The sequence below is a fragment of the Megalobrama amblycephala genome, linkage group LG16, assembly GCF_018812025.1.
Source record: "Megalobrama amblycephala isolate DHTTF-2021 linkage group LG16, ASM1881202v1, whole genome shotgun sequence".
In the NCBI taxonomy this organism is placed as follows: Eukaryota; Metazoa; Chordata; class Actinopteri; order Cypriniformes; family Xenocyprididae; genus Megalobrama; species Megalobrama amblycephala.
Window position 1 is genome coordinate 40,187,476 of NC_063059.1, and position 21,179 is coordinate 40,208,654.

The window sequence follows — 21,179 nt, forward strand, 5'->3', positions numbered from 1 at the left end:
AACTGCTACCAATGCCAAATAAAATGCATGTACACATGAAAGAGTGACATTATCCTTTATTAAAGGATAGGCTAAATCAAAACAAACTGCAATAATATATGTATTCGTCAAACCTCTGCCAGCAATATGAACAGCAGTCTTCATAATAACTGTAAAATAACAGTAGCCATAATTAGATAAATGACAGTATATGTCTAGTATTTTATTGCAGGATAATTAAAATGATGCAACATATTTACAGAAGACCATGGAGTGACTGTAAAACACATTAATTTCTAGAAGGATTGACAGCAGAACTAACAGATAAATCATTAAACTTAGGCTGGTTGTTAGCCTGCTCTGGAGCAGAGAATAACTCTCCATAGTAACTTAATATAGCTTAATTTAGCCTGCTTTCATGCAACTAAATCAGGGATAAATTCAGACAGGATAACTGGAAAATCCCAGCTTAATCCCTTGTCTTGCTTTTGTGCAATACCTCTCAGATCTCTGTGTGAATTATTCCATCAACACACACAGTCACATATTGGCTATAATTTAAATGTGAATGAATTCACTGGTGATGTAATTTTATTTTGTGAATTACTTGTCACAGTTCCCTCATCTCCTGGACTCCATCTCCCATGATCCTCCTGTTTCCACACCTGCACTCACTTCCCTCGTCTTCTCTCCATCAGCACTCATCATCTTCACCTGGACTCTATCATCAGCACTGCCTTCATTATGGACTCACTCCCTGTCTGTTCTCTGTTGTGTTAAGGTTGTGTTTATGTGTTCTATGGTGGGCAGAGTATGCCCAGAATTCCCTGGTTAAACCTTCCACCGGCATTACGCCGTTCAAGTGTGTTCTGGGCTTTCAACCATCCATGTTCCCGTGGTCCGGGGAACCCACCGATGTGCCGTCCATTACGGAATCAGGCCCACGTCCATCTACAACAAGCTGTCCGCCGCCAGAGAGAACATGCCGACCACCGGCGCCGCCCCGGACCTGAGTATCATCCTGGTCAATGGGTCTGGTTGTCCACCTGGGACCTCCGTCTGAGGCTTCCCTGTAAAAAGTTGAGTCCAAGGTACGTGGGTCCCTTCCAAATAACACATCAAATCACACCAGTATCTTATCGTCTTGCATTACCTAACACCTATTGTATTTCTCCTACCTTTCATGTCTCTCTGCTCAAGCCCGCTGCTGACCCCAGTGAGGAGGGAGAGGGGAGGTCCCGTGAGCAGAGTCCCCAGCCCGTTCTAGTGGAGGGCGAGGAAACGTACCAGGTGCGAGAGCTGCTCAACTCCAGACGTCGGGGACGCATCCTTCAATATCTGGTCGATTGGGAGGGGTACGGTCCAGAGGAGCAATCCTGAGTCAGTGCCGAGGATATACTTGACCCCAACCTGATCGACGAATTCCACCGCAACCACCCAGAAAGACCGGCCCCTCGACCACGCGGTAGACCCCGACGTCGTGCACCACCTCGTGCCAGGAGTCGCTCACAGGGAGGAGGCTCTGTCACGGAGACGAACCCCGTGATTCCCCCCTCTGGCCAGCAGAGGGCCCCATCTCCGGAATACTGACATTCACGCATCCATTCACTCATTTACACTGACTCACACTACATTTCCCACAAGCCCCGTTCCTTGGACTCTGATCCCCCTCCAGCTGCAGCTTGTTAGGACTGCTATTTAAGCTGCCATTTCACACAGACCTACGCAAAGTCTTGATCATTGCCCCGGCTGTCATTTCTGAGCGTTTATACCCTGTTTGTTTTCCCGTTGCCATTCCTGTCTGTTCACCGTTTATTGACCCATTGCTGCCTACCTGTTGACCCATTACCTGTTTCCTGGACTGTGATTCTTGCTTGTGACCCCGACCTGTTGCCTGTCTCTGACTACGAATCTGCCTGTCCTCCTTTGCTGTGTTTGCTGGTTCTGACCCCTGCCTGTACGACCACGAGTGCTTCAATAAAGCCTGCTAAATGGATCCCATGTTGAGTGATGACTCATTACATCTTCATTGTTGACTGCTTTGGTAGATGTGAAATAATAAGCAGTATATGCAGTGTTGACTCCAGGATTTTTTTTCTTGGGGTGCTAAGAGGGGCTTAACAGTTCAGAGGGGGTGCCAAAACAATAACAATAATTTTAAGTGCATCAATAACTTCAATATTCTGCATTTATTGCATTTTTCATTTTACCTAAAAAGTATACATTTACAAGGTCACATTGTTAACTGTGCAGTTACTAATCACACTATCCATTTCTCTGAGCATCTTTATTATTACTGTAGCGCTTTGACTCAATAATGGTTTATCGAACCCTGCAGACTTACAATTGTGTAGACATACTGTACATGTTTATGTATTTATTATGTCTATGGATGGAGAATCCCACCTACGGCTGGAACAGATAATGAGGGCTTTAAAACCTTTAAAACTAAAGGAAGGAATGTGTTTATGCTTTACAAAATTCTAACAAAATGGAAAAGAGTGCAGTGTGTCTAGACATGTAGGCATCATTTGACATCATTTGACATGCCGTTTTAAAACAGTGTGAAAAAAAATGTAAAGCAGACGAGGCATCAAGACATCTGTTTTTAAATTATGTTGTGATAGGTGCAAAACAACCTCTTTTTCTTCACCATATCTCAGGGCGAAGAATTTCTATTAAGTGCAAGAATTTATACTAAAATCTATATTATTTGACGTCTATAATGTGAGTGAATCTTCACAAATATCAAGTGAATTTGACAATAATCAGCGGCTTAAGCCAGCAAAGTACATACTCACCAATTTGCAGATTACAAGAGGACAATACGTCTGTTATCTTCTGAGTAATTCTGAGATGTGTATGAAGTGTGATTGCTCTTGATGAGGAGCTTAATACGTTCATTATCCGCTAATGTGCTAATGTGCACATACATGAACATGGCCTAATTGACTCCTTCCCCATCATCCTTCCTCATCTTGTGACAAGAGTTTTACTGTGTCTGGAAACCTGAAAAAACATGAGCGAGTTCATACTGGAGAGAAGCCGTACTACTGTACTCAGTGTGGGAAGAGTTTCACCCAATCACATCATCTTGTTGCTCATATTAAAAAGCATTGTTCTGTGTCACAGTGAGAAAATGTTTTCTTCAGATCCAAAATTTTGAAGTAAATCATGTGTTTCAAATAGGTTCCCTTTGTAAAGTGTTTATAAAGGTGTTTGTTAATGACTAATAACTCATTTACAAATGCATTAAAAGTCATTGATGAGGAGTTATATAACTGCATAAATAAAAATGGTAACGTAATACCTGCCAAATAGTGAGTCATTTTTAACTTGCATGTTATAAATGCTTAATAAATGTATTTATTCACACATATATTACTCTGAACCATGATAATCTGCAATATGGCCATGAGTCCTATTCAGAGGAATGTATAAAAACTGATTTCATGTTTATCAAGATGAAATGATCAAACTTTATTGTGAAAAAAACAAAAAACAAAACATACAAGCACAAAAATCACTTGATGAGATATTAATAATGAAAAATGTAATTACATTAGTTACCTGTGAACCCTAATAAAGGGTGAACCATTTATTCAGGAGTTATAAACATTAGCAACCTGGGTATGACAATTAAGGGTATGACATTACTTTTAATAAACTCTTGTTCAGTGGAAATCAACATGGATAATCATTGTCAGAATATTTGCATTGATAATGTTGATGTTCTAAAACAACAGTGTAGCAACAAGGTTATAAGAAATGCTCTTTGTTATTTTCCTGCTGCAAGATTTTTTTGGTCTTCTTTATTTGGTAATATCTCTTGGGTTAAAGCATGGAAACTTTCGAATAAGTTCTGTCTCAATAACAAAATTAGGGAAGTGTCTTACAAAATACGTCATAGAATTTATCCTGCTAAGCATGTTTCAGAAAGATTTAAGCTCAGTATTTCCTATACCTGTGAATTTTGTGGACAAAGCACTGAAAAAACATAATGCTCTGAAAGCACTAAAATTTATGTAATATTATTATTATTTTTTTTAAATGATTTTTTCCTCCTTCTTTTGTCCTTGGCAGCTAATGTATGATGTATGATATCTTTTTTAATGTATGATAATGTGAATCTTGTTCTTGTGGCATTGAATAAAAAAATCAGCTGTGAGTATAAAGTCACATATATCTGACGGAATAAAGATATGGGGGGTTGCCCCTGTATCTCAGTTTAAGGGGAAAGCATTTCAAAGACAAAATTGACAGTCTTTTGCTGCTAATTATATTTATATTATATGAATTATAATTATGTAAAATGTAGTGTTGGGTGTTTTTTTTTGTGTGTGTGTGTGTGTGTGTAATTATTTGTAAACTTTTCGTGTTTCATCTTCGTCGCACTCCAGCACAGTAGGTGGCGGTATGCACCATTTCAGTTGGTTTGCAACCCGCAAACAGAAGAAGAAGAAGTCAGAAGAGCGGAGAGAGTCAGGTATGTCTCAGCAGTGCTCCTCATTAAACAGCAAAAAACTATGCTATAAGTAAAGCTTTGAGTTAATATCAAGAATTTGAAACCAAAACAAGTATGTATTTGTTTTCCTGTTAGCGGTTTGGTGTATATTCGGAGTTTTATTAACGTACATATTCGTTTAATGTTGCCGTCCGCGCGCCAAAATAGAGAACGGGTTTTTCCGTGTTAATAAGTTTTCTAAAATATAATTTTCGGTGGATTGAGTCTGTAGAAACGTCATTTAGTGTAGTGAACATGTGTAAATTTTATTTTTATGTCAGAATGTATGCTTATTGCCAAATCTCTGGTCTATGAATTGCAGTTGCTGAGGACAGAATTTTCTCATTCATCCTTCAGCTAAAAGAGAGTAAACCTGAAGTTATTAAATTAATTATTAAAACTGTGTTAATACATTTATGTGTAAATAAAATGCAGGTATGTTTGACAATATAAGAAAAGAAAATCACTATCTCTAACAAATTTATATATATTGGCTGGCTATAATTTAAATGTAAATGGATATACTGTTGATGTAATTTTATTTTTTATAATTTTTTTTTATTTTTTTGTGTGAATGTGAATTTTTCATAAGTGAGACACATAAAGAAATCGACTATTGTGAATGTGATGCAACCCTTTATTGTGTACATTACGTTCTCTTTATCTGTTTGATTAAAATTGACTATCCATCCTACCAAATTAAGATCCAGGTTAAATAGTTTCAAAGGTGATGATCCTGTAGTTTGTTTCAGCCTGTTGACACCATGTGTTTAATGTTTTCAAGAAGGACAAACTCCAGGTGTAGCAGCTGAAATCTGTGTGCCTGTTAAAGATGGAGTTTATTAAAGAGGAGGAAGATGTGAGTGATCCAGAACCATCCAGAATAAAAGATGAAGAAACTGAGGAACAAATAGGTTGGTGTCCATTCTTAATTCTTCATTGTTGACTGCTTTGGTAGATGTAAATTAATAAGCAGGATATGCAGTGGTAGCTCCAAATTTTTGGGGGGTGCTAAGGGGGGCTTAACAGTTCACAGTGGGTGCCAAGAATTTTTTTAAAGTGCATCTATAACTTCAATATTCTGCATTTATTGCATTTTTTATTTTACCTTAAAACTACCAGCCTGGTCTCATTGTTAATACGTAGGTATTATTTTGTAACTTTCAAAGACACAAAACATACATTTGAATTATTTGAATTCAATTTGAATAGGTGCAAAAATGTACAAAATGGACGTATTGGCAGCATTTAAACATAGCATTATTACATTTTTACAGCAGGAAAAAAAGTATTTACAGATCTTTCCTTAAGATATGTATAATTTTCCTTTTTATCATTTTATAGATAAATGTAATATCCCTAAACCCTACCCCTAACCAAAACAAACATTTTATACAGAAAATTAAAATAATAAAACATAATGGACAGAAATGTATAGAAAAATGACGATTTTAGTAACAATATAGCATTAAAACAATATTTTGAGCTGCTAATCCTACACCTATTCCTAAACCTGCCCATAACCATTTCTTAAAACTATGCAGGGCTCAGTGCTAAGAATTTTTTCTACTGCCCCGCCAAAATTGTCACTGACCCCACAATAAAAAAAATAATAAAGTAAAAGAAAAGAAAATGAGCCTATAAAATAAGCCTAGTTATCATTTTCATTATTTTTGATATTGGTAACCTTAATAAATAAAGTTGTGATACCAAAAGTTATTAGATTAACTTAAATTTTAAATATTGTTAGACAAGTAAACAGTAGTAAACAAGTAAGTAATAAATTAGGAACAAACAATCAAATTACAAGTAATACCACAAATAAAAACAACAGAATAAACAAATGAAAAAAATGATTTTTGGGTTTTTCTGCAGATTAAACAGGAGATTTTCAGGAGCAGAAATTGTAATCTAATGTATAGTTAACTATATAACTATAGACTATACTATAATTATAACTTTATCAGTTAATGAGTCAAAAGCAGTTAGCAATGCATAAATAATGTTTTGAAATGTTGAAAATATAAAACATTAAATACTGTTATTTGAAATTATTTATAAAATGAAAAGGTACTTTAAATGTGAAAATAAACCCTTCAGGAGGTGGCAGCAAGTCACTGTTAATGAGCGAGTCATTGAGATTCAACAGATTAATTCAATTGGCTGATTCATTCAGTGTAGCTCAGAGACGCACAACAATTCAGTACACGTTGTTTGGGACTATTTTTGCTGGCGAAACAGAGCAAAACAAGTTATTTGGGGTCTAAAATTTAAGTCACTTAATATAAACTGGCATGAAAAATTGAATAAATCAGACAGTGAAAGCATTACACTCTACATATGCACACACACTAGTCTAACCTACTAGACCACGTCAAGTATGCGTGCCGTGCACTCAGTGGGTGTGTTTTTGTTTGGTTTTTGTAGTGAGGGACAATGTCAGAACAATTACTAAATCATAGATGATATATAATACACACCCTACAGCACTGGCCTGATCTGGCAAGTGACAGTTCCTTCAACTGTCCCAAACATCGGTCACACTGGCCCCGGGCCATCGGGCAGTCCTTATTGTCGAGGCCTTTGTTATAAATAAAAGAACTGCAGACAAACGAGCATAATCATAATTTATTTATTGCGATAAATTGGTACCAAAAGTAGTTCAAATGATGATGAGTTCCAGTCTCAGTCCTCTCTGACGTTAATAGTATTTTTATGGGGTACAGAGCAGAATTTAAGTTATTAATCCATTAAAATATGAATTCACTTCACCCGTGAAGACACGCACTCATTTCAAATGTCAATCCACTGAAAACATGGTATGTCGCAATCTGTAACGAAGCAGGTGAGAACCAATGAACGTTCGATATCAGTGCTGTAATCCATGTCGTAACGCTTCTTGAGGGTGCAACTTAAAAAAAAATAGCTGGATAAAGGGCTGAATTTGGATCTGTTCCTTACAAACGTATGGACTCTAAAGATTTGGAGTACAGTGAAGAAATAAAATTGATGTAATTTGTAGGTCTGGATAAAAAATTTCTCGATTTTAATTAATTCTTATTTTTACTAATGAGCAGAACATGTAGCGCCTCCCATCCAATAAATCATAATAATCTTTGTGCTTTGTTACTTTTGATATGAAGCAAAGTCTCCGATTTCAAATGACGTCCATCTTATTATGAGATTAAAAAAATAAATACTGTTTTGGTGCTGTTTAATGTGAAATGAAAGATTGCTTTAGCACCTCAAAGAGAAGCAGCAGCACGGAGCGCATGTTAACATCCTCCCCTTCGCTTTAATACCAGTTACAGCGTGAAATAAACATGAATGAACATCTGAAGGTATGCTAAAATATTTTTACATCTAAAATATACAGTACAACTTACTGAAATCCATATCATGTCTCGTGTAATCGCTCAATCAGTGTTTCAACCTCGGAAAGACGTCAATAAAACAGCTTGTAAACAATGACACGTAACGTCACATTTACAGTGGGTACGGAAAGTATTCAGACCCCTTTAAATTTTTCACTGTTTGTTATATTGCAGCCATTTGCTAAAATCATTTAAGTTTTAAATCATTTTTTCCCTCATTAATGTACACACAGCACTAGGGCTGTAACGATATGCGATATGAAACCGAAATCGCGATACGCAGGTCCACGAACCTGTATCGTGATGTGAGAAGGCAGAATCGCGACACACCCCTTCCAACTCCCAGAGTTATCCTTCCTGTCCAGATCCAATGCTACCACATTTTTAAATTACTATAAGTATTAGGGGTGTAACGATTTATCGTAGATGGTGTGTCTCAATCAGCTCTCTAGTTCAGTAAGTGTTTCGGGCACACATTGAATCTTGCAAGCAGGTTTAAACGTTTCTCATGTCAGTCTCTTGCATGGTCGCGTGAGAAAAGTCGTGGCTTTCTTTCACCGCAGTGCACAGCAACAGCTGTGCTCACAGAAAAGCAAAAGACGCTTGCGATGCTTTGCTTTAAGAAGTTCTGTGGGGCCGTTCACATATTGCGTATTTCCGCGTGCAAGTCAGTTATTATTTTCAAATGTAGCCGGGCGGCAGGCGCGCTCATAATGGGATCAACGCGGTCGCGACGCGCATGCAATTCTCAACTTCTCAGAATGCGGCAAGCGCACCGCAGGTCGTGTGACAAGAATCAACCGATCAGCTATGGCCTTTCCGTAACAAAACATCAAAAGCTCAGCCGAACAGCTGATCATAGCTGTACATGGTGGTTTTTATATCTTATCTCCATCAATATATCTCGTAGTAAAACTAATGCAAGGGCTAGAAATCATTTATCCTTTGCAGAAACATCCTGATCCTCTTGGAGAGCTCAGTTCATGGTTGCATAGCAACAACCGACGCCACAGGAGCGCAAGCGCTTTGGAAAGAAGGAGAAGCGGTGCGGCCGCGCCTTCCACGCGTTTTTAGACGCGATATGTGAACGGCCCCTATTCATAATTCTAAGTTCATGTTAAATTTAACATTTTTTTTCAGTGACAGACAGCCCTATTCAACTGTTAATTTGAATACAGAAGGTTTTTATTAAAATTTTATATTTATTTATTTTATTGAAATGTGATCTTGTATGTACAACAAGGAAAATTATTGAAATTTGTTCATGTTTTTTTAATAAATCTTATTTGAATTTCAGTTTCATTTTGTTCAAAATATCGTGATACGTATCGTATCGTGAACTCCGTATCGAGATACGTACCGTATCGTGACCTGAGCGTATCGTTACACCCCTACACAGCACCCCATATTGACAGAAAAACAGATTTGTTGACATTTTTGCAGATTTATTAAAAAAGAAAAACTGAAATATCACATGGTCCTAAGTGTTCAGACCCTTTGCTCAGTATTTAGTAGAAGCACCCTTTTCATCTAATACAGAGTCTTTTTGGGAAAGTCAAGTCAAGTCACCTTTATTTATATAGCGCTTTTTACAATGCAGATTGTGTCAAAGCAGCTTTACATTGATAACTGGTACATTTTGGCTGCACAGCAGCTTTTAAAGAATAGTGTCAATACAGGCAGATCAGAAGCACTGTTGAATAAATGTCAAGAATACTGTTGAATATCAAATGTCAAGTCAAATGTCAAGGTGCAACAAGTTTTTCACACCTGGATTTGGGGATCCTCTGCCATTCCTCCTTGCAGATCCTCTCCAGTTCTGTCAGGTTGGATGGTAAACGTTGGTGGACAGCCATTATTAGGTCTCTCCAGAGATGCTCAATTGGGTTTAAGTCAGGGCTCTGGCTGGGCTATTCAAGAAAAGTCACAGAGTTGTTGTGAAGCCACTCCTTCGTTATTTTAGCTGTGTGCTTAGGGTCATTGTCTTGTTGGAAGGTAAACCTTCGGCCCAGTCTGAGGTCCTGAGCACTCTGGAGAAGGTTTTCGTCCAGGATATCCCTGTACTTGGCCGTATTCATCTTTCCCTCGATTGCAACCAGTCGTCCTGTCCCTGCAGCTGAAAAACACCCCCACAGCATGATGCTGCCACCACCATGCTTCACTGTTGGGACTGTATTGGACAGGTGATGAGCAGTGCCTGGTTTTCTCCACACATACCACTTAGAATTAAGGCCAAAAAGTTCTATCTTGGTCTCATCAGACCAGAGAATCTTATTTCTCACCTCTGCCATAAAGCCCCGACTGGTGGAGGGCTGCAGTGATGGTTGACTTTCTACAACTTTCTCCCATCTCCCGACTGCATCTCTGGAGCTCAGCCACAGTGATCTTTGGGTTCTTCTTTACCTCTCTCACCAAGGCTCTTCTCCCCCGATAGCTCAGTTTGGCCGGACGGCCAGCTCCAGGAAGGGTTCTGGTCGTCCCAAACGTCTTCCATTTAAGGATTATGGAGGCCACTGTGCTCTTAGGAACCTTAAGTGCAGCAGAAATGTTTTTGTAACCTTGGCCAGATCTGTGCCTTGCCACAATTCTGTCTCTGAGCTCTTCAGGCAGTTCCTTTGACCTCATGATTCTCATTTGCTCTGACATGCACTGTGAGCTGTAAGGTCTTATATAGACAGGTGTGTGGCTTTCCTAATCAAGTCCAATCAGTATAATCAAACACAGCTGGACTCAAATGAAGGTGTAAACAGTCTCAAGGATGATCAGAAGAAATGGACAGCACCTGAGTTATGAGTGTCACAGCAAAGGGTCTGAATACTTAGGACCATGTGAGATTTCAGATTTTCTTTTTTAATAAATCTGCAAAAATGTCAACAATCCTGTGTTTTTCTGTCAATATGGGGTGCTGTGTGTACATTAATGAGGAAAAAAATTAACTTAAATGATTTTAGCAAATGGCTGCAATATAACAAAGAGTGAAAAATTTAAGGGGGTCTGAATACTTTCCGTACCCAGACAAAACATTCAGTGACCATAAACTCATTAGTCAGCTAGAAAGGTGCTCTAGAAAGCAAAATTCTGATAAATATAGCTATGCACCGTTACATATTCATTATAATTTTTAATGTTCTTCATTATTTAATGCATGTTTGAATAAATCAGTTATGACAGCTGCAATTTAAATGTTTATTTCAAAAAACGAATTGGAGTAGAAATATGATTTTGTAACTCTAAACTTTATTTATAATAAAAACATCATTGAGTGTAATTTAAGCGTTTGTATATAAATAAGTTAATTTAACCTTCAGTATTTTTATAGTAGTACCAACTAGGGATGGGTACCGAAACCCGGTATTAAATTGACCCCGGGGCTAAATTTTGAAAGACCGGTGTATCGATAAGCTCTGACGTTAACGGTTCTGCTATCGGTACTGGAGAAATTATGAAGAAAATACACGTGCATTTATTATTGCTATATAGACATTATCTTGCAGATTCTATCTCGCCAGAGTCGCCAGCTGTTTCTATATGCAATAATATTAGGACATTTGTCTATGATGCATTTTTGCTTTCGCAAGAAGAGAGATCGCGCTCACGCAGAGAAGCTACAGCGCGCGCAGCCGCTCACATGAAAGCCCTGTTTAGCCTAATGGTGACGATTGAGGAGAGAACTAAAAAACTAAACGTCTGCATATACTTTAGGCGTGTGCTTTGATATTAAGCTAATTTTATTTTTGATTTTGATGTTGGCTTTCAAGGATCATCAGAAAGAAGATATCTGAGGTAAAACTATTAAAAACTGGCACACGTTTCGTCTGGCACATCTTCATTCTCTTCACAGCTGCGCGCGTTCGTTCCTCCCTAAACTCAAACTTAAGGTAAGAATCAGCACAGTCGGTGATTGTTGTAAAATGCAGTCTTTACTGTTGCTAAATTGCAGTAAATGTTTGAAAATTATTATCAACGTTTAAAACGTTGAAAGCACAATAATCCGCGCAAGAGACGCTGTTCCTCAGGCTGAATTGCGGCGCGCGCTTCAAAACGGATTGCAAATAGACAAACAAATTACACGTTGGGCTTCAGGTGCACGTCCAAAAGATCAAATACACACAATAGTATGTTAAAATGACCGGATTGGAGTGTGTTTAGCTACATAAATGCAGTTTATATCGGAAGTGTACATGAACAGCTGGGAGAAAATCCGATGTGTGTTAATATATTGTCTTAAAGTGACAGCAGTCACCTTCTGACAATTATGCCATCAGTGTTAATCAAACAACAAAATGCAAAGAGAAAATCACTCACAGCACTTCTTCTGAATATAGTTAGCTTTAATAAGAGTTAATCTATTAATTTATACTGTGAAAACCATGCAGTGTTACTTTACATTTGGTTACTATAGATTTCTTTTATAGGCTAGGCCTATATTACTTATAGGCCTATATTACTTACAATGACAAATAAAAGCACTTTATTTCATTTGTGTCTTTGTTTTATTGTATTTGGCAGTTTGTTTCTTTGTTCATGTTCTTACTGTATCTTATATAAAACACCAAAAATGCCAGACACTATATAATATAAAGCAAAGTTAATTCAGCTCTCTCTCTCTCTATATAAATATATATATAATATATATATAACAAAAAGTACCGATAAGAATACCGTTAAAGTACCGGATCGATAAGCAGTATCGGTAAGAGTAGTAATACCGTTAAATCCTTAACGATACCCATCCCTAGTACCAACTGACTCTCATGTGTAGTTTACAGCATTAGTTGAGAGATTTTTTTCCTCTAGAAAATTTGCCATGTACTGTAACTGAAATACTTCATCCAAAATAATCGAAATTGAATCGAATCGAAAGCATGTGAATAGTAATCAAATCGAATCATGAAAATTGTCAATACCCAGCCGTAGTAATTTGTGATGTAGTGTTTTGGTATATCTTATGGTTGCACTGTCAGTCGCTGCACAGGTGAAAACACCTGTGTCGCACAGCAAACAAACCAAGTATTACAAAATTGTTAAACAATTGACCCTTCGCAGGGAGTTTGATTGACAAGCGATCTAACCAATCAGAACGCCGAATCCGCCATTTTGTCCGACAAAGCAGTCAGAAGTTAGAAGATAAACCTCGATGGACTTAAAACTTAAAAAAAAAAAAGTGTGTATTGACGTTTTTTGTTGTTTTTTGAAACAACATTCCTTCTCATGTTCATTCATGTTTATTTGATGCTATAAATGAGCTAGTAGGAAGAGATGATCGGTTTAAGAGCCTCTTGAGCTGAGGCGCTACAGCAATCTGTCATGATACATTAAAAAGCCACAAAACATTTTTTTATTGTTCGAATTTCTTAAAAAAAAAGAAATACACAGTTTGAAAGCCGGGACTTTAATATCACAAGTAACCTGCTCTGTCTTGTCTGTCGATGTGTTGTCAGTGTCCTCTTTGCTCCGTGATGTATTTTTCACTCTGTGTGGCGTGACAGCGCCATGGCTTGTCGGACAAAGCAACAGTAACTAAGGGGGGGCGGGTCTATGCAAAGGGTCAATTACAGAAATATTATTCATTTTAAAGTGTAGTCTTGATTAACATTATGTAATCCTCCAAAACGAGTTTGCAGCACAGGTCACGAACAGAAATGTTATTTCATATTAAAAAAATTAGTAAACTGCATTTAATAAATGTGACATTAATTAATAAACATTAATGCCTCAATTTTAATATTAATACATGGGAATTCGTACAGTGGTTCTGCCTTGATATTATAAAGGGACAAAAATACTTTACAATATCTATGGGCGATTTCAATTTCATTCGAATCAGTGGTTCGGAGCACCAAAGTCACGTGATTTCAGCAGTTTGATACACGCTCCGAACCACTGATTCAAAACAAAAGCTTTGAAGCTTAATGAATCATTGTTTTGATATAATAACAATAACACTCAATAACACTCCCTTTTTCAATGCCCAGAAAGCTACTAATAACATATTTAAATCAGCTCATGTGACTACAGTGCTTCAACCTTTAATATTATAAATGGACGAGAATTCAACAATATCTAGTGATGGGCGATTTCAAAACACTGCTTCATGAAGCTTCAAAGCTTTACGAATATTTTTTTGTTTTCGTTACGTCATAAGTGTTTTGAAACTCTTCCTCTGAGGTAAATTCATCCAGCATCATTCCTCACCACATCTCAAAGCAATCAAAAGTGCATAAATCTGACTAAACTTGATGCTTTTTTTTTTTTCGAGTTGATGAAAGCGGGCGGCATTGACTGTTTAACATCAGGGGTGTCAAACTCATTTTAGGTTGAGAGCCGGATGGGAAAAAATTTAATGTGAGGGTTGTAACCGACCCCTGAGATTTAAAGTAAGACTATTAAGGTTATATACGTCAAGCCAAAACTAATTTAAAAAAAATCTTTTATTTTTTAATGCCATTCCAGCTTCTATTGCTATTTTCAAGGTGAAGTATATTTATTAGAAAATGTAAAATTAATTTACAGTGAATCTGAAGCCTACCTTTCTCATTCGGCACAGATCCAACTGTTTCCATTTCCGCGACGTATATTAAACTATTATTTAAGCTTTGTACTTTACTCGCATTATCATCATCCTTCACATAACAGCACAGTCATACGGTGGTCATGGGTGGTAAACGGCATATTGTATTAAGACGTTGAGCAATGTAACGTTTTATATGTTTGTTTGGTTGACTGTATTGTTTGTGCGTGCACGTGAGGTGCTGGCGTGACCACATTTTTTTCCTTAGTAAACTGTAATCCGTAATTTATGACAAAAATTATATTCTAATTTATTCTAAATATTCTAAATTATAAATCTAAGACATCATTCATACATTTACTAAAGACACTCAAGATAACGAAAACAAGCAGAATGTGTTTCCTTTCCTAGATCTTTGGAGTGCACCACAATGAACCAAAACTCGTTTTCTTTCGTTTTGTTAATCTGTAGACCTAGCCTGAGTGAAGTATATTTCACGTAGACTATTGGCCTAAATATTCCCCTTTACTATATATATATATTATATATAGTCTTATTCTTTTTTCTCTGTTCACAGAAGCGCTGCATGTGTGATGTTTCAAACCACATAACAAGCTGCTTATTACTTTACATTCATTTTTTACTTAAATGTTGTGGCACTGAGATTAAAAACAGGAAAATCGTTAGGATTGCGCCGGTGATGGCCAAGCGCCACAGTATTTGGATGATAAATGATAGATGTATCTAAATGATCAGTACCTTGTATATTAAATCAGGGTTCACTTGAATTGATTCTAACTTGATGTGTATTTTAGACCAGGTGGAAGTGAAACAGCAAAGAGAAGAACTAAATGAAGTGGAGGAGGAACATCATAACTTTAAAACCCAAAGAACAAACACCAAAACACTGCACACCTGCCCTCAGTGTGGAAAGAGTTTCACGGAAAAAGCAAACCTTAAAACACACTTAAGAATTCACACTGGAGAGAAACCGTATACATGCACTCAGTGTGGAAAGAGTTTCCAATATATAGGAACTCTTAAAACACACTTAAGAATTCACACTGGAGAGAATCTGTATACATGCACTCAGTGTGGGAAGTGTTTCACAAATAAAGTACACCTTAAAGCGCACTTGAAGTTTCACACTGGAGAGAATCTGTATACATGCACTCAGTGTGGGAATAGTTTCAGAACAAAAGAATACCTTAGAAAACACTTAAGAATTCACACTGGAGGAAATCGTTATACATGCATTCAGTGTGGGAATAGTTTCACACAAAAAGGACACCTTAAAACACACTTAAGAATTCACACTGGAGAAAAACCGTTTACATGCACTCAGTGTGGGAAGAGTTTCCGATATAAACGAACCCTTAAAGCACACTTAATAATTCACACTGAAAAGAAACCGTATACATGCACACAGTGTGGAAAGAGTTTCCGATATGAAAGAAACCTTAAAACACACTTAAGATTTCACAAAGGAGACAAACCTTATACATGCACTCAGTGTGGGAAGAGTTACACAGTAAAAGGAACCCTTACAACACACTTAAGAATTCACAATGGAGACAAACCATATAATTGTGATCATTGTGGAAAAAAGTTTATTTCTTCGTCACATCTAAATCAACACTTGAGGGTTCATTCAGATGAGAGGCCTTATGTGTGTTCTCTCTGTGGAAAGAGTTTTTCATGGCGGACAACTTTTAAACTGCACCAAAAAACACACAATGAAGTCAGAGATTATATGTGCTTTGACTGTGGCAAGAGCTTTACTACAGCTGAGCATCTGAAACAGCACCAAATAATTCATACTGGAGAAAAACCTTACAAGTGCTCATATTGTGACAAGAGTTTCACTCAGCCTGGAAACCTGAAATCACACGAGCGAGTTCATACTGGAGAGATGCCGTACCACTGTACTCGGTGTGAGAAGAGTTTCAAATATTTGACTGATCTTAATTATCATCTGCGCACTCACTCTGGAGAAAAACCATTCGAGTGTGATCAGTGTGGAAAAAGGTTCAAATCACCGTCACATCTAAAAGATCACCTGAAAGTTCATTCAGATGAGAGGCCTTATGTGTGTTCTCTCTGTGGAAAGAGTTTTTCGTGGCTGCAGAGTTTTAAACAGCACCAGAAAACACATAATGAAGTGAAAGATCATGTGTGTTTGGAGTGTGGGAAGAGCTTTAGTAGACCTAACTGTCTGAAACAGCACCAAAGAATTCATACTGGAGAAAGACCTTACAAGTGCTCATATTGTGAAAAGAGTTTTGCTCAGTCTGGGACTCTGAAAAAACATGAGCGAGTTCATACTGGAGAGAAGCCGTACCACTGTGCTCTGTGTGGAGAGAGTTTCACCCAATCCAATAATCTAAGGACTCATATTAAGAAGCATTGTTCTGTGTCACAGATCCAAAACTTTGAGGTAAATCTTGTGAGAATCACATAAAGAAAATGTGTAGTTAGTTAATAAACTAGTGTTGCTGTGAAATGCCACAAGATTTGTGCTTAATATGTTGGAGAACAAGAAAATTTATTCTTGAGTTATTCTTTGAATGTTTACTTTAAGAAATACTAACATTAAAATGACTGGAAACAAATGTAAGAAAAACAACAATCAGTTATTAGGCTACATATGAAACAATTTCCTCAATTGTTCCTCAAAGCCTTTAGATTTAATATGGAGTTGTTGTTGTTTTTTTTATTTTTAACTTTTGTTTAGTTACTTAACCTGTTATTTCATAAACAGTTTTATTGAAAAGTCTACACATTTCTCTGCAACATAAAAGTTGTCTATAAGCTCTGTACAATAACAACAAATAAAATTTCCATTTTCACTGACAATGTGATTTAGTGAGCAAAAGTTATCTACAGATAAATTGTAAGATTCAGAAAGCAAATGTATTGTGAAATAAACTTGTTTTCTGTGACATTCGTTTTGTGAAAGTTGTTTTTGAGTTGTAACTTTGACCATTTAGCTGTCACTTTCATTTCAATATATACATTAAAGTGTGTATTTTTATATATATATATATATATATATATATATATATATATATATATATATATATATATAATGTGTGTGTGTGTGTTTGGTTCCAAAATGCAATAACTTATTAATTATGATTAATTTGCGTAAAAAGGTGTTTTCTTTACCAAGAAAGTGGCAAGATGAAAACCACTATTTTCTGTTTCAAACTTTTACATAGCATCTTTTAGTTATAAAAACATTAAAATTCAAATCTACATTTTAATTTTAAAAGGTTTATTATAAAAACATTGCATTTTGGGGAAAAAAAAAAAAAAAGTCCATGGCACGTTTTTTTCCCCCCCAAACTGCAATTAATCCATCAATATAAAATTTATTTGTCATATTGAAAATACAGAGCAAAATAAGTTGATTCACATATATGACAGCCTCTGAACTTTGTCAATACTAATCTTATATACTGTAATTTTACTAAAAATATTCAGCCATCGCTCCCAAAATGAATTCAATGAGTCATCTTGTTAATGAATTTACTATTAATAAATGTGTAAAGTTGCATAAAATGGAAATACTCAAAGTAGGCTAACTATGGTTGAATGTTTGGATTCCATAACTGTTAAAATAAAACATATAAGACAATACAACATTTACTGTAGGAGCCATACAATTTACTGGTGACTTAATTAAAAAAAAAAAAACTTCTATTGCGCTTCTGATTGAAATTCGTAGATTTTGGGTGCGTAAGATGTGAAGGATTCAATGGTCCAGTTAGTATTTTCACCCCATAATGGCGGCCGCGCTCCCGGAGCACCATCTAGTGGCTGTTAGCAAAAAAGTATTGAAGTGTCGCCTCTTGGGTTCTAAGCTCTTTGGATTAGTTGAGAGGATATATCACATTCTGCAGAGAAAGGCGACTGGCGTTTATCGCGTTTTGGAATGGCAGGAACAGATTGTAAAACAGATTTCAATGGTTTGTCTCAGAAAGTTAAATGAAATGAAATGGGAAATGTATAGTGGAATGAGACAAGGCTGCTTTTCAGCAGTTCGGTTAATGTGGTGTTACTGTTATTTTGGTCTTTTGTTTCATATTATACAAACAGCCATTGTATGTTGATATAGGGCCATATGCGGTTTCTATATAGACATAATAAATACATAGGCGCCTCATTTTTTTTTTCTGGACAAAGTTTACATTTCTCAACTGATTTCAACAGTTTATGATCTGCGTGTAGTAAAAAAAGATTGTCTAATTTTTATTCTCTGTAGTTAGAAGTGTGAAAACTTGCGCTTGTCAATAGACTTGGTTTATTTTTCTTGGTTAATAATTGTGAAGATGTTCCTAATGTAATATAATTTAATGTACACGAAATGTTCACAATATTGTTTTTTGTGAAAATAGCTTTTCCTGTTTTCTACACCATTTTAGCTTTTTTCTCTTGTGCCTTTAGCTTTTTTTCTCTTGAATCACATGTTAGGATGTCACAGGACAATTTTAAATGAATGTAAATTTGAATTTCGTATTTATCTGAAGCATTTATGCTAAAGCCCTTTTCATTTTTATAATTTATTTGTATTGTGTTGTCTCCTAACCTTATGCTTACAGTTTAACACACAAGTGTTTGTTAATTATTCATAACACAATAATAAATGTCTTTATATACATTTTATAATGATTTATAGTGCAAAAAGACAAAAAAAAGGTTTCTTCATTTTAAATGGACAGCATTATATCTTGTCTGGCAACTTGAAAAATGTGTTTTATTGGTGCCAAGTGAAACATTTAATGATCTGTATTTCAACTACAGTAAAGTTATGATATGATATGAAATATAAGTGTAATATGAGGTCAGATGTAATAGTTCAATACATGGCAGTTTTATTCTACAGAATATTATTGTTATTAATAGCTTTTGAATACAATTGAGTATATTGACTATGAGAATAATATAGTAGTAATATAACTGAATAAAATAGCAAATAGTAAATATTTCATAAATATAGTCAAAATAAAAACAACAAATTAAATAGTGAGTAGTGTATAGTATAATAATATAATTGAAGTAAAGATACTCAGAATTATAAACATGTTTTCTTTATGAATAAATATTTTCAAACAATGTAAGTTTATAAGACTACATGTAAAACTATGTGAAAATGTATTTAATAGGCTACTCAATCAAGTGATTAAAAACTAAAAGCCAGGTATACTTAAAAATACTTAATTATACTTTAAAGTATACACCAAATGTACATTTTTCTGTGAATGTAATTTTAAGTATATTTCTGAGAAGTACATAAAAAGTGGACTTAAAAAAAATAAATAAATATATATATATATATATATATATATATATATATATATATATATATATATATATATATATATATTATTTTAAAAGAATTACACTAATAGCACACTTGAATAAACTTCTTTTTCGTAAGAAGTTTAAAGAAAATGTAAATAGGGTATGATGCTCTGGATTGGTCTGATTTGCTTCTCCAAGGAGTGGATATGAGAGTGTCTAGAATTCCTTGAGGTGCTGGATGAGGTATCTGGACTGAAGAGTTAAGTGGTGGTAACACTACACTTTTCATTTCATTACTTCCATTCATGTGCGATAAGGTTTGTGTTTCACTGTGTTTTCACATTTAAACTGATTCTAATTACTTAATATGTTAATTTCAGATCTGATGGAAGTGAAAAGGCAAAGACAAGAACTTAAGTGAAATTTCAAAGGTGATGATGCTGTAGTTTATTTCTGCCTGATCACACCTATAAAATGTGGCAATTTACCGAAGATCTCAGACATCACCATCAGTTAAACACGATGGTCCTGTTTATTTCTGTCAAACTATCAGTACTAATTAAACCAACCATTTAGGATTATCAGGTTTTGTGTGTGAGAATTCCATGAGAGATTGTCAGTCTTGAGTTAAGCCCCAGATAAATTGCAAAAAAAAGAGAGAAATTAGAACATTTTGAAAGTAGAAGATTCAACATCTAAACAAAGCTTTTGTTGAATTTGGACTTATTTTTGACCATGAACTTGTATCAAAATGACACTGTCATGGCCCACGGATCAGAGTCTTCATTGAGGACTTTGAACAAATAAAAATGGTGGTACTGTCTGATGAAGATCCCATAGAAGATGACAACAAGGATGACAATGATTTCAGCAACTATAATTCCATCTCTAATGTCAAGAATGAAAGACAAATTTTCCCTCCTGAATGCAGAGGGAGTAAAAAATAATTATGTCCCAACTGAAAGACGGCAACAACACGGAACAGCTTACAAATGACATGAAGACAGGTTGAATATCTGCAAAGACGCAAAAAAGAGATGTCAAAGGAACGTCAAAAAACTAAAGTTGAACTGAGTGAACTAAAATCAACTTTAGGAAAAAACGGACAGCTTCTGACTAGAGCCAATGGTGCAGAATGCACCAAAAAAACTAAGCCACACCAACGCTCAAAAACGGTCCGATGTTGCCCGAAGACTGACAATCGTCTTGTTGTATCCAGGCCTTAAAGCATCATGCCAGATCAAAAAAGTATGTGCAATGTGTTATGTTGGTTTAATGGTTTTATGTGCACTGTTTAATTTCTAATTTAAAATCTTTGGTTATATAGTAATGATATACAGCCTTACTCTATACAGCAAATATGTATGTATTTGTATAATTCCAGAGTAATTAAAGTAGATCAGTATATATTATATTTAGTCACTTGTTTTTGATTTCCCCAGATCTGGTCCTGTGGGCGTCAGTATCACACAGTGATCACAATTCACACCTGCAGTGAAGCTCC

The 21,179-nt window shown here is 35.9% G+C and overlaps 2 protein-coding genes and 1 pseudogene across 5 annotated transcripts in view; all 3 read left to right on the top strand.

The window, feature by feature from the left end:
- Nucleotides 1-21,179, top strand: part of LOC125248716 — a 551,526-nt pseudogene that overhangs the window by 484,330 nt on the left and 46,017 nt on the right.
- Nucleotides 1-21,179, top strand: part of LOC125248639 (gastrula zinc finger protein XlCGF52.1-like) — a 221,620-nt gene that overhangs the window by 84,193 nt on the left and 116,248 nt on the right. The window lies entirely within an intron of this gene.
- LOC125248590 (gastrula zinc finger protein XlCGF57.1-like) lies at nt 4,330-17,315 on the top strand. 2 transcript variants are annotated; one of them, XM_048160589.1, is made up of 3 exons: nt 4,330-4,465; nt 5,268-5,397; nt 15,184-17,315. In XM_048160589.1, the coding sequence occupies exons 2-3, from the start codon at nt 5,316-5,318 to the stop codon at nt 16,827-16,829; spliced, it is 1,728 nt and encodes a 575-aa protein (XP_048016546.1). In that variant the 5' UTR covers nt 4,330-4,465; nt 5,268-5,315; the 3' UTR covers nt 16,830-17,315. The 2 variants fall into 2 exon arrangements, with proteins under 2 accessions (XP_048016546.1, XP_048016545.1); XM_048160588.1 differs by having other exon boundaries at nt 4,373-4,465; nt 5,271-5,397.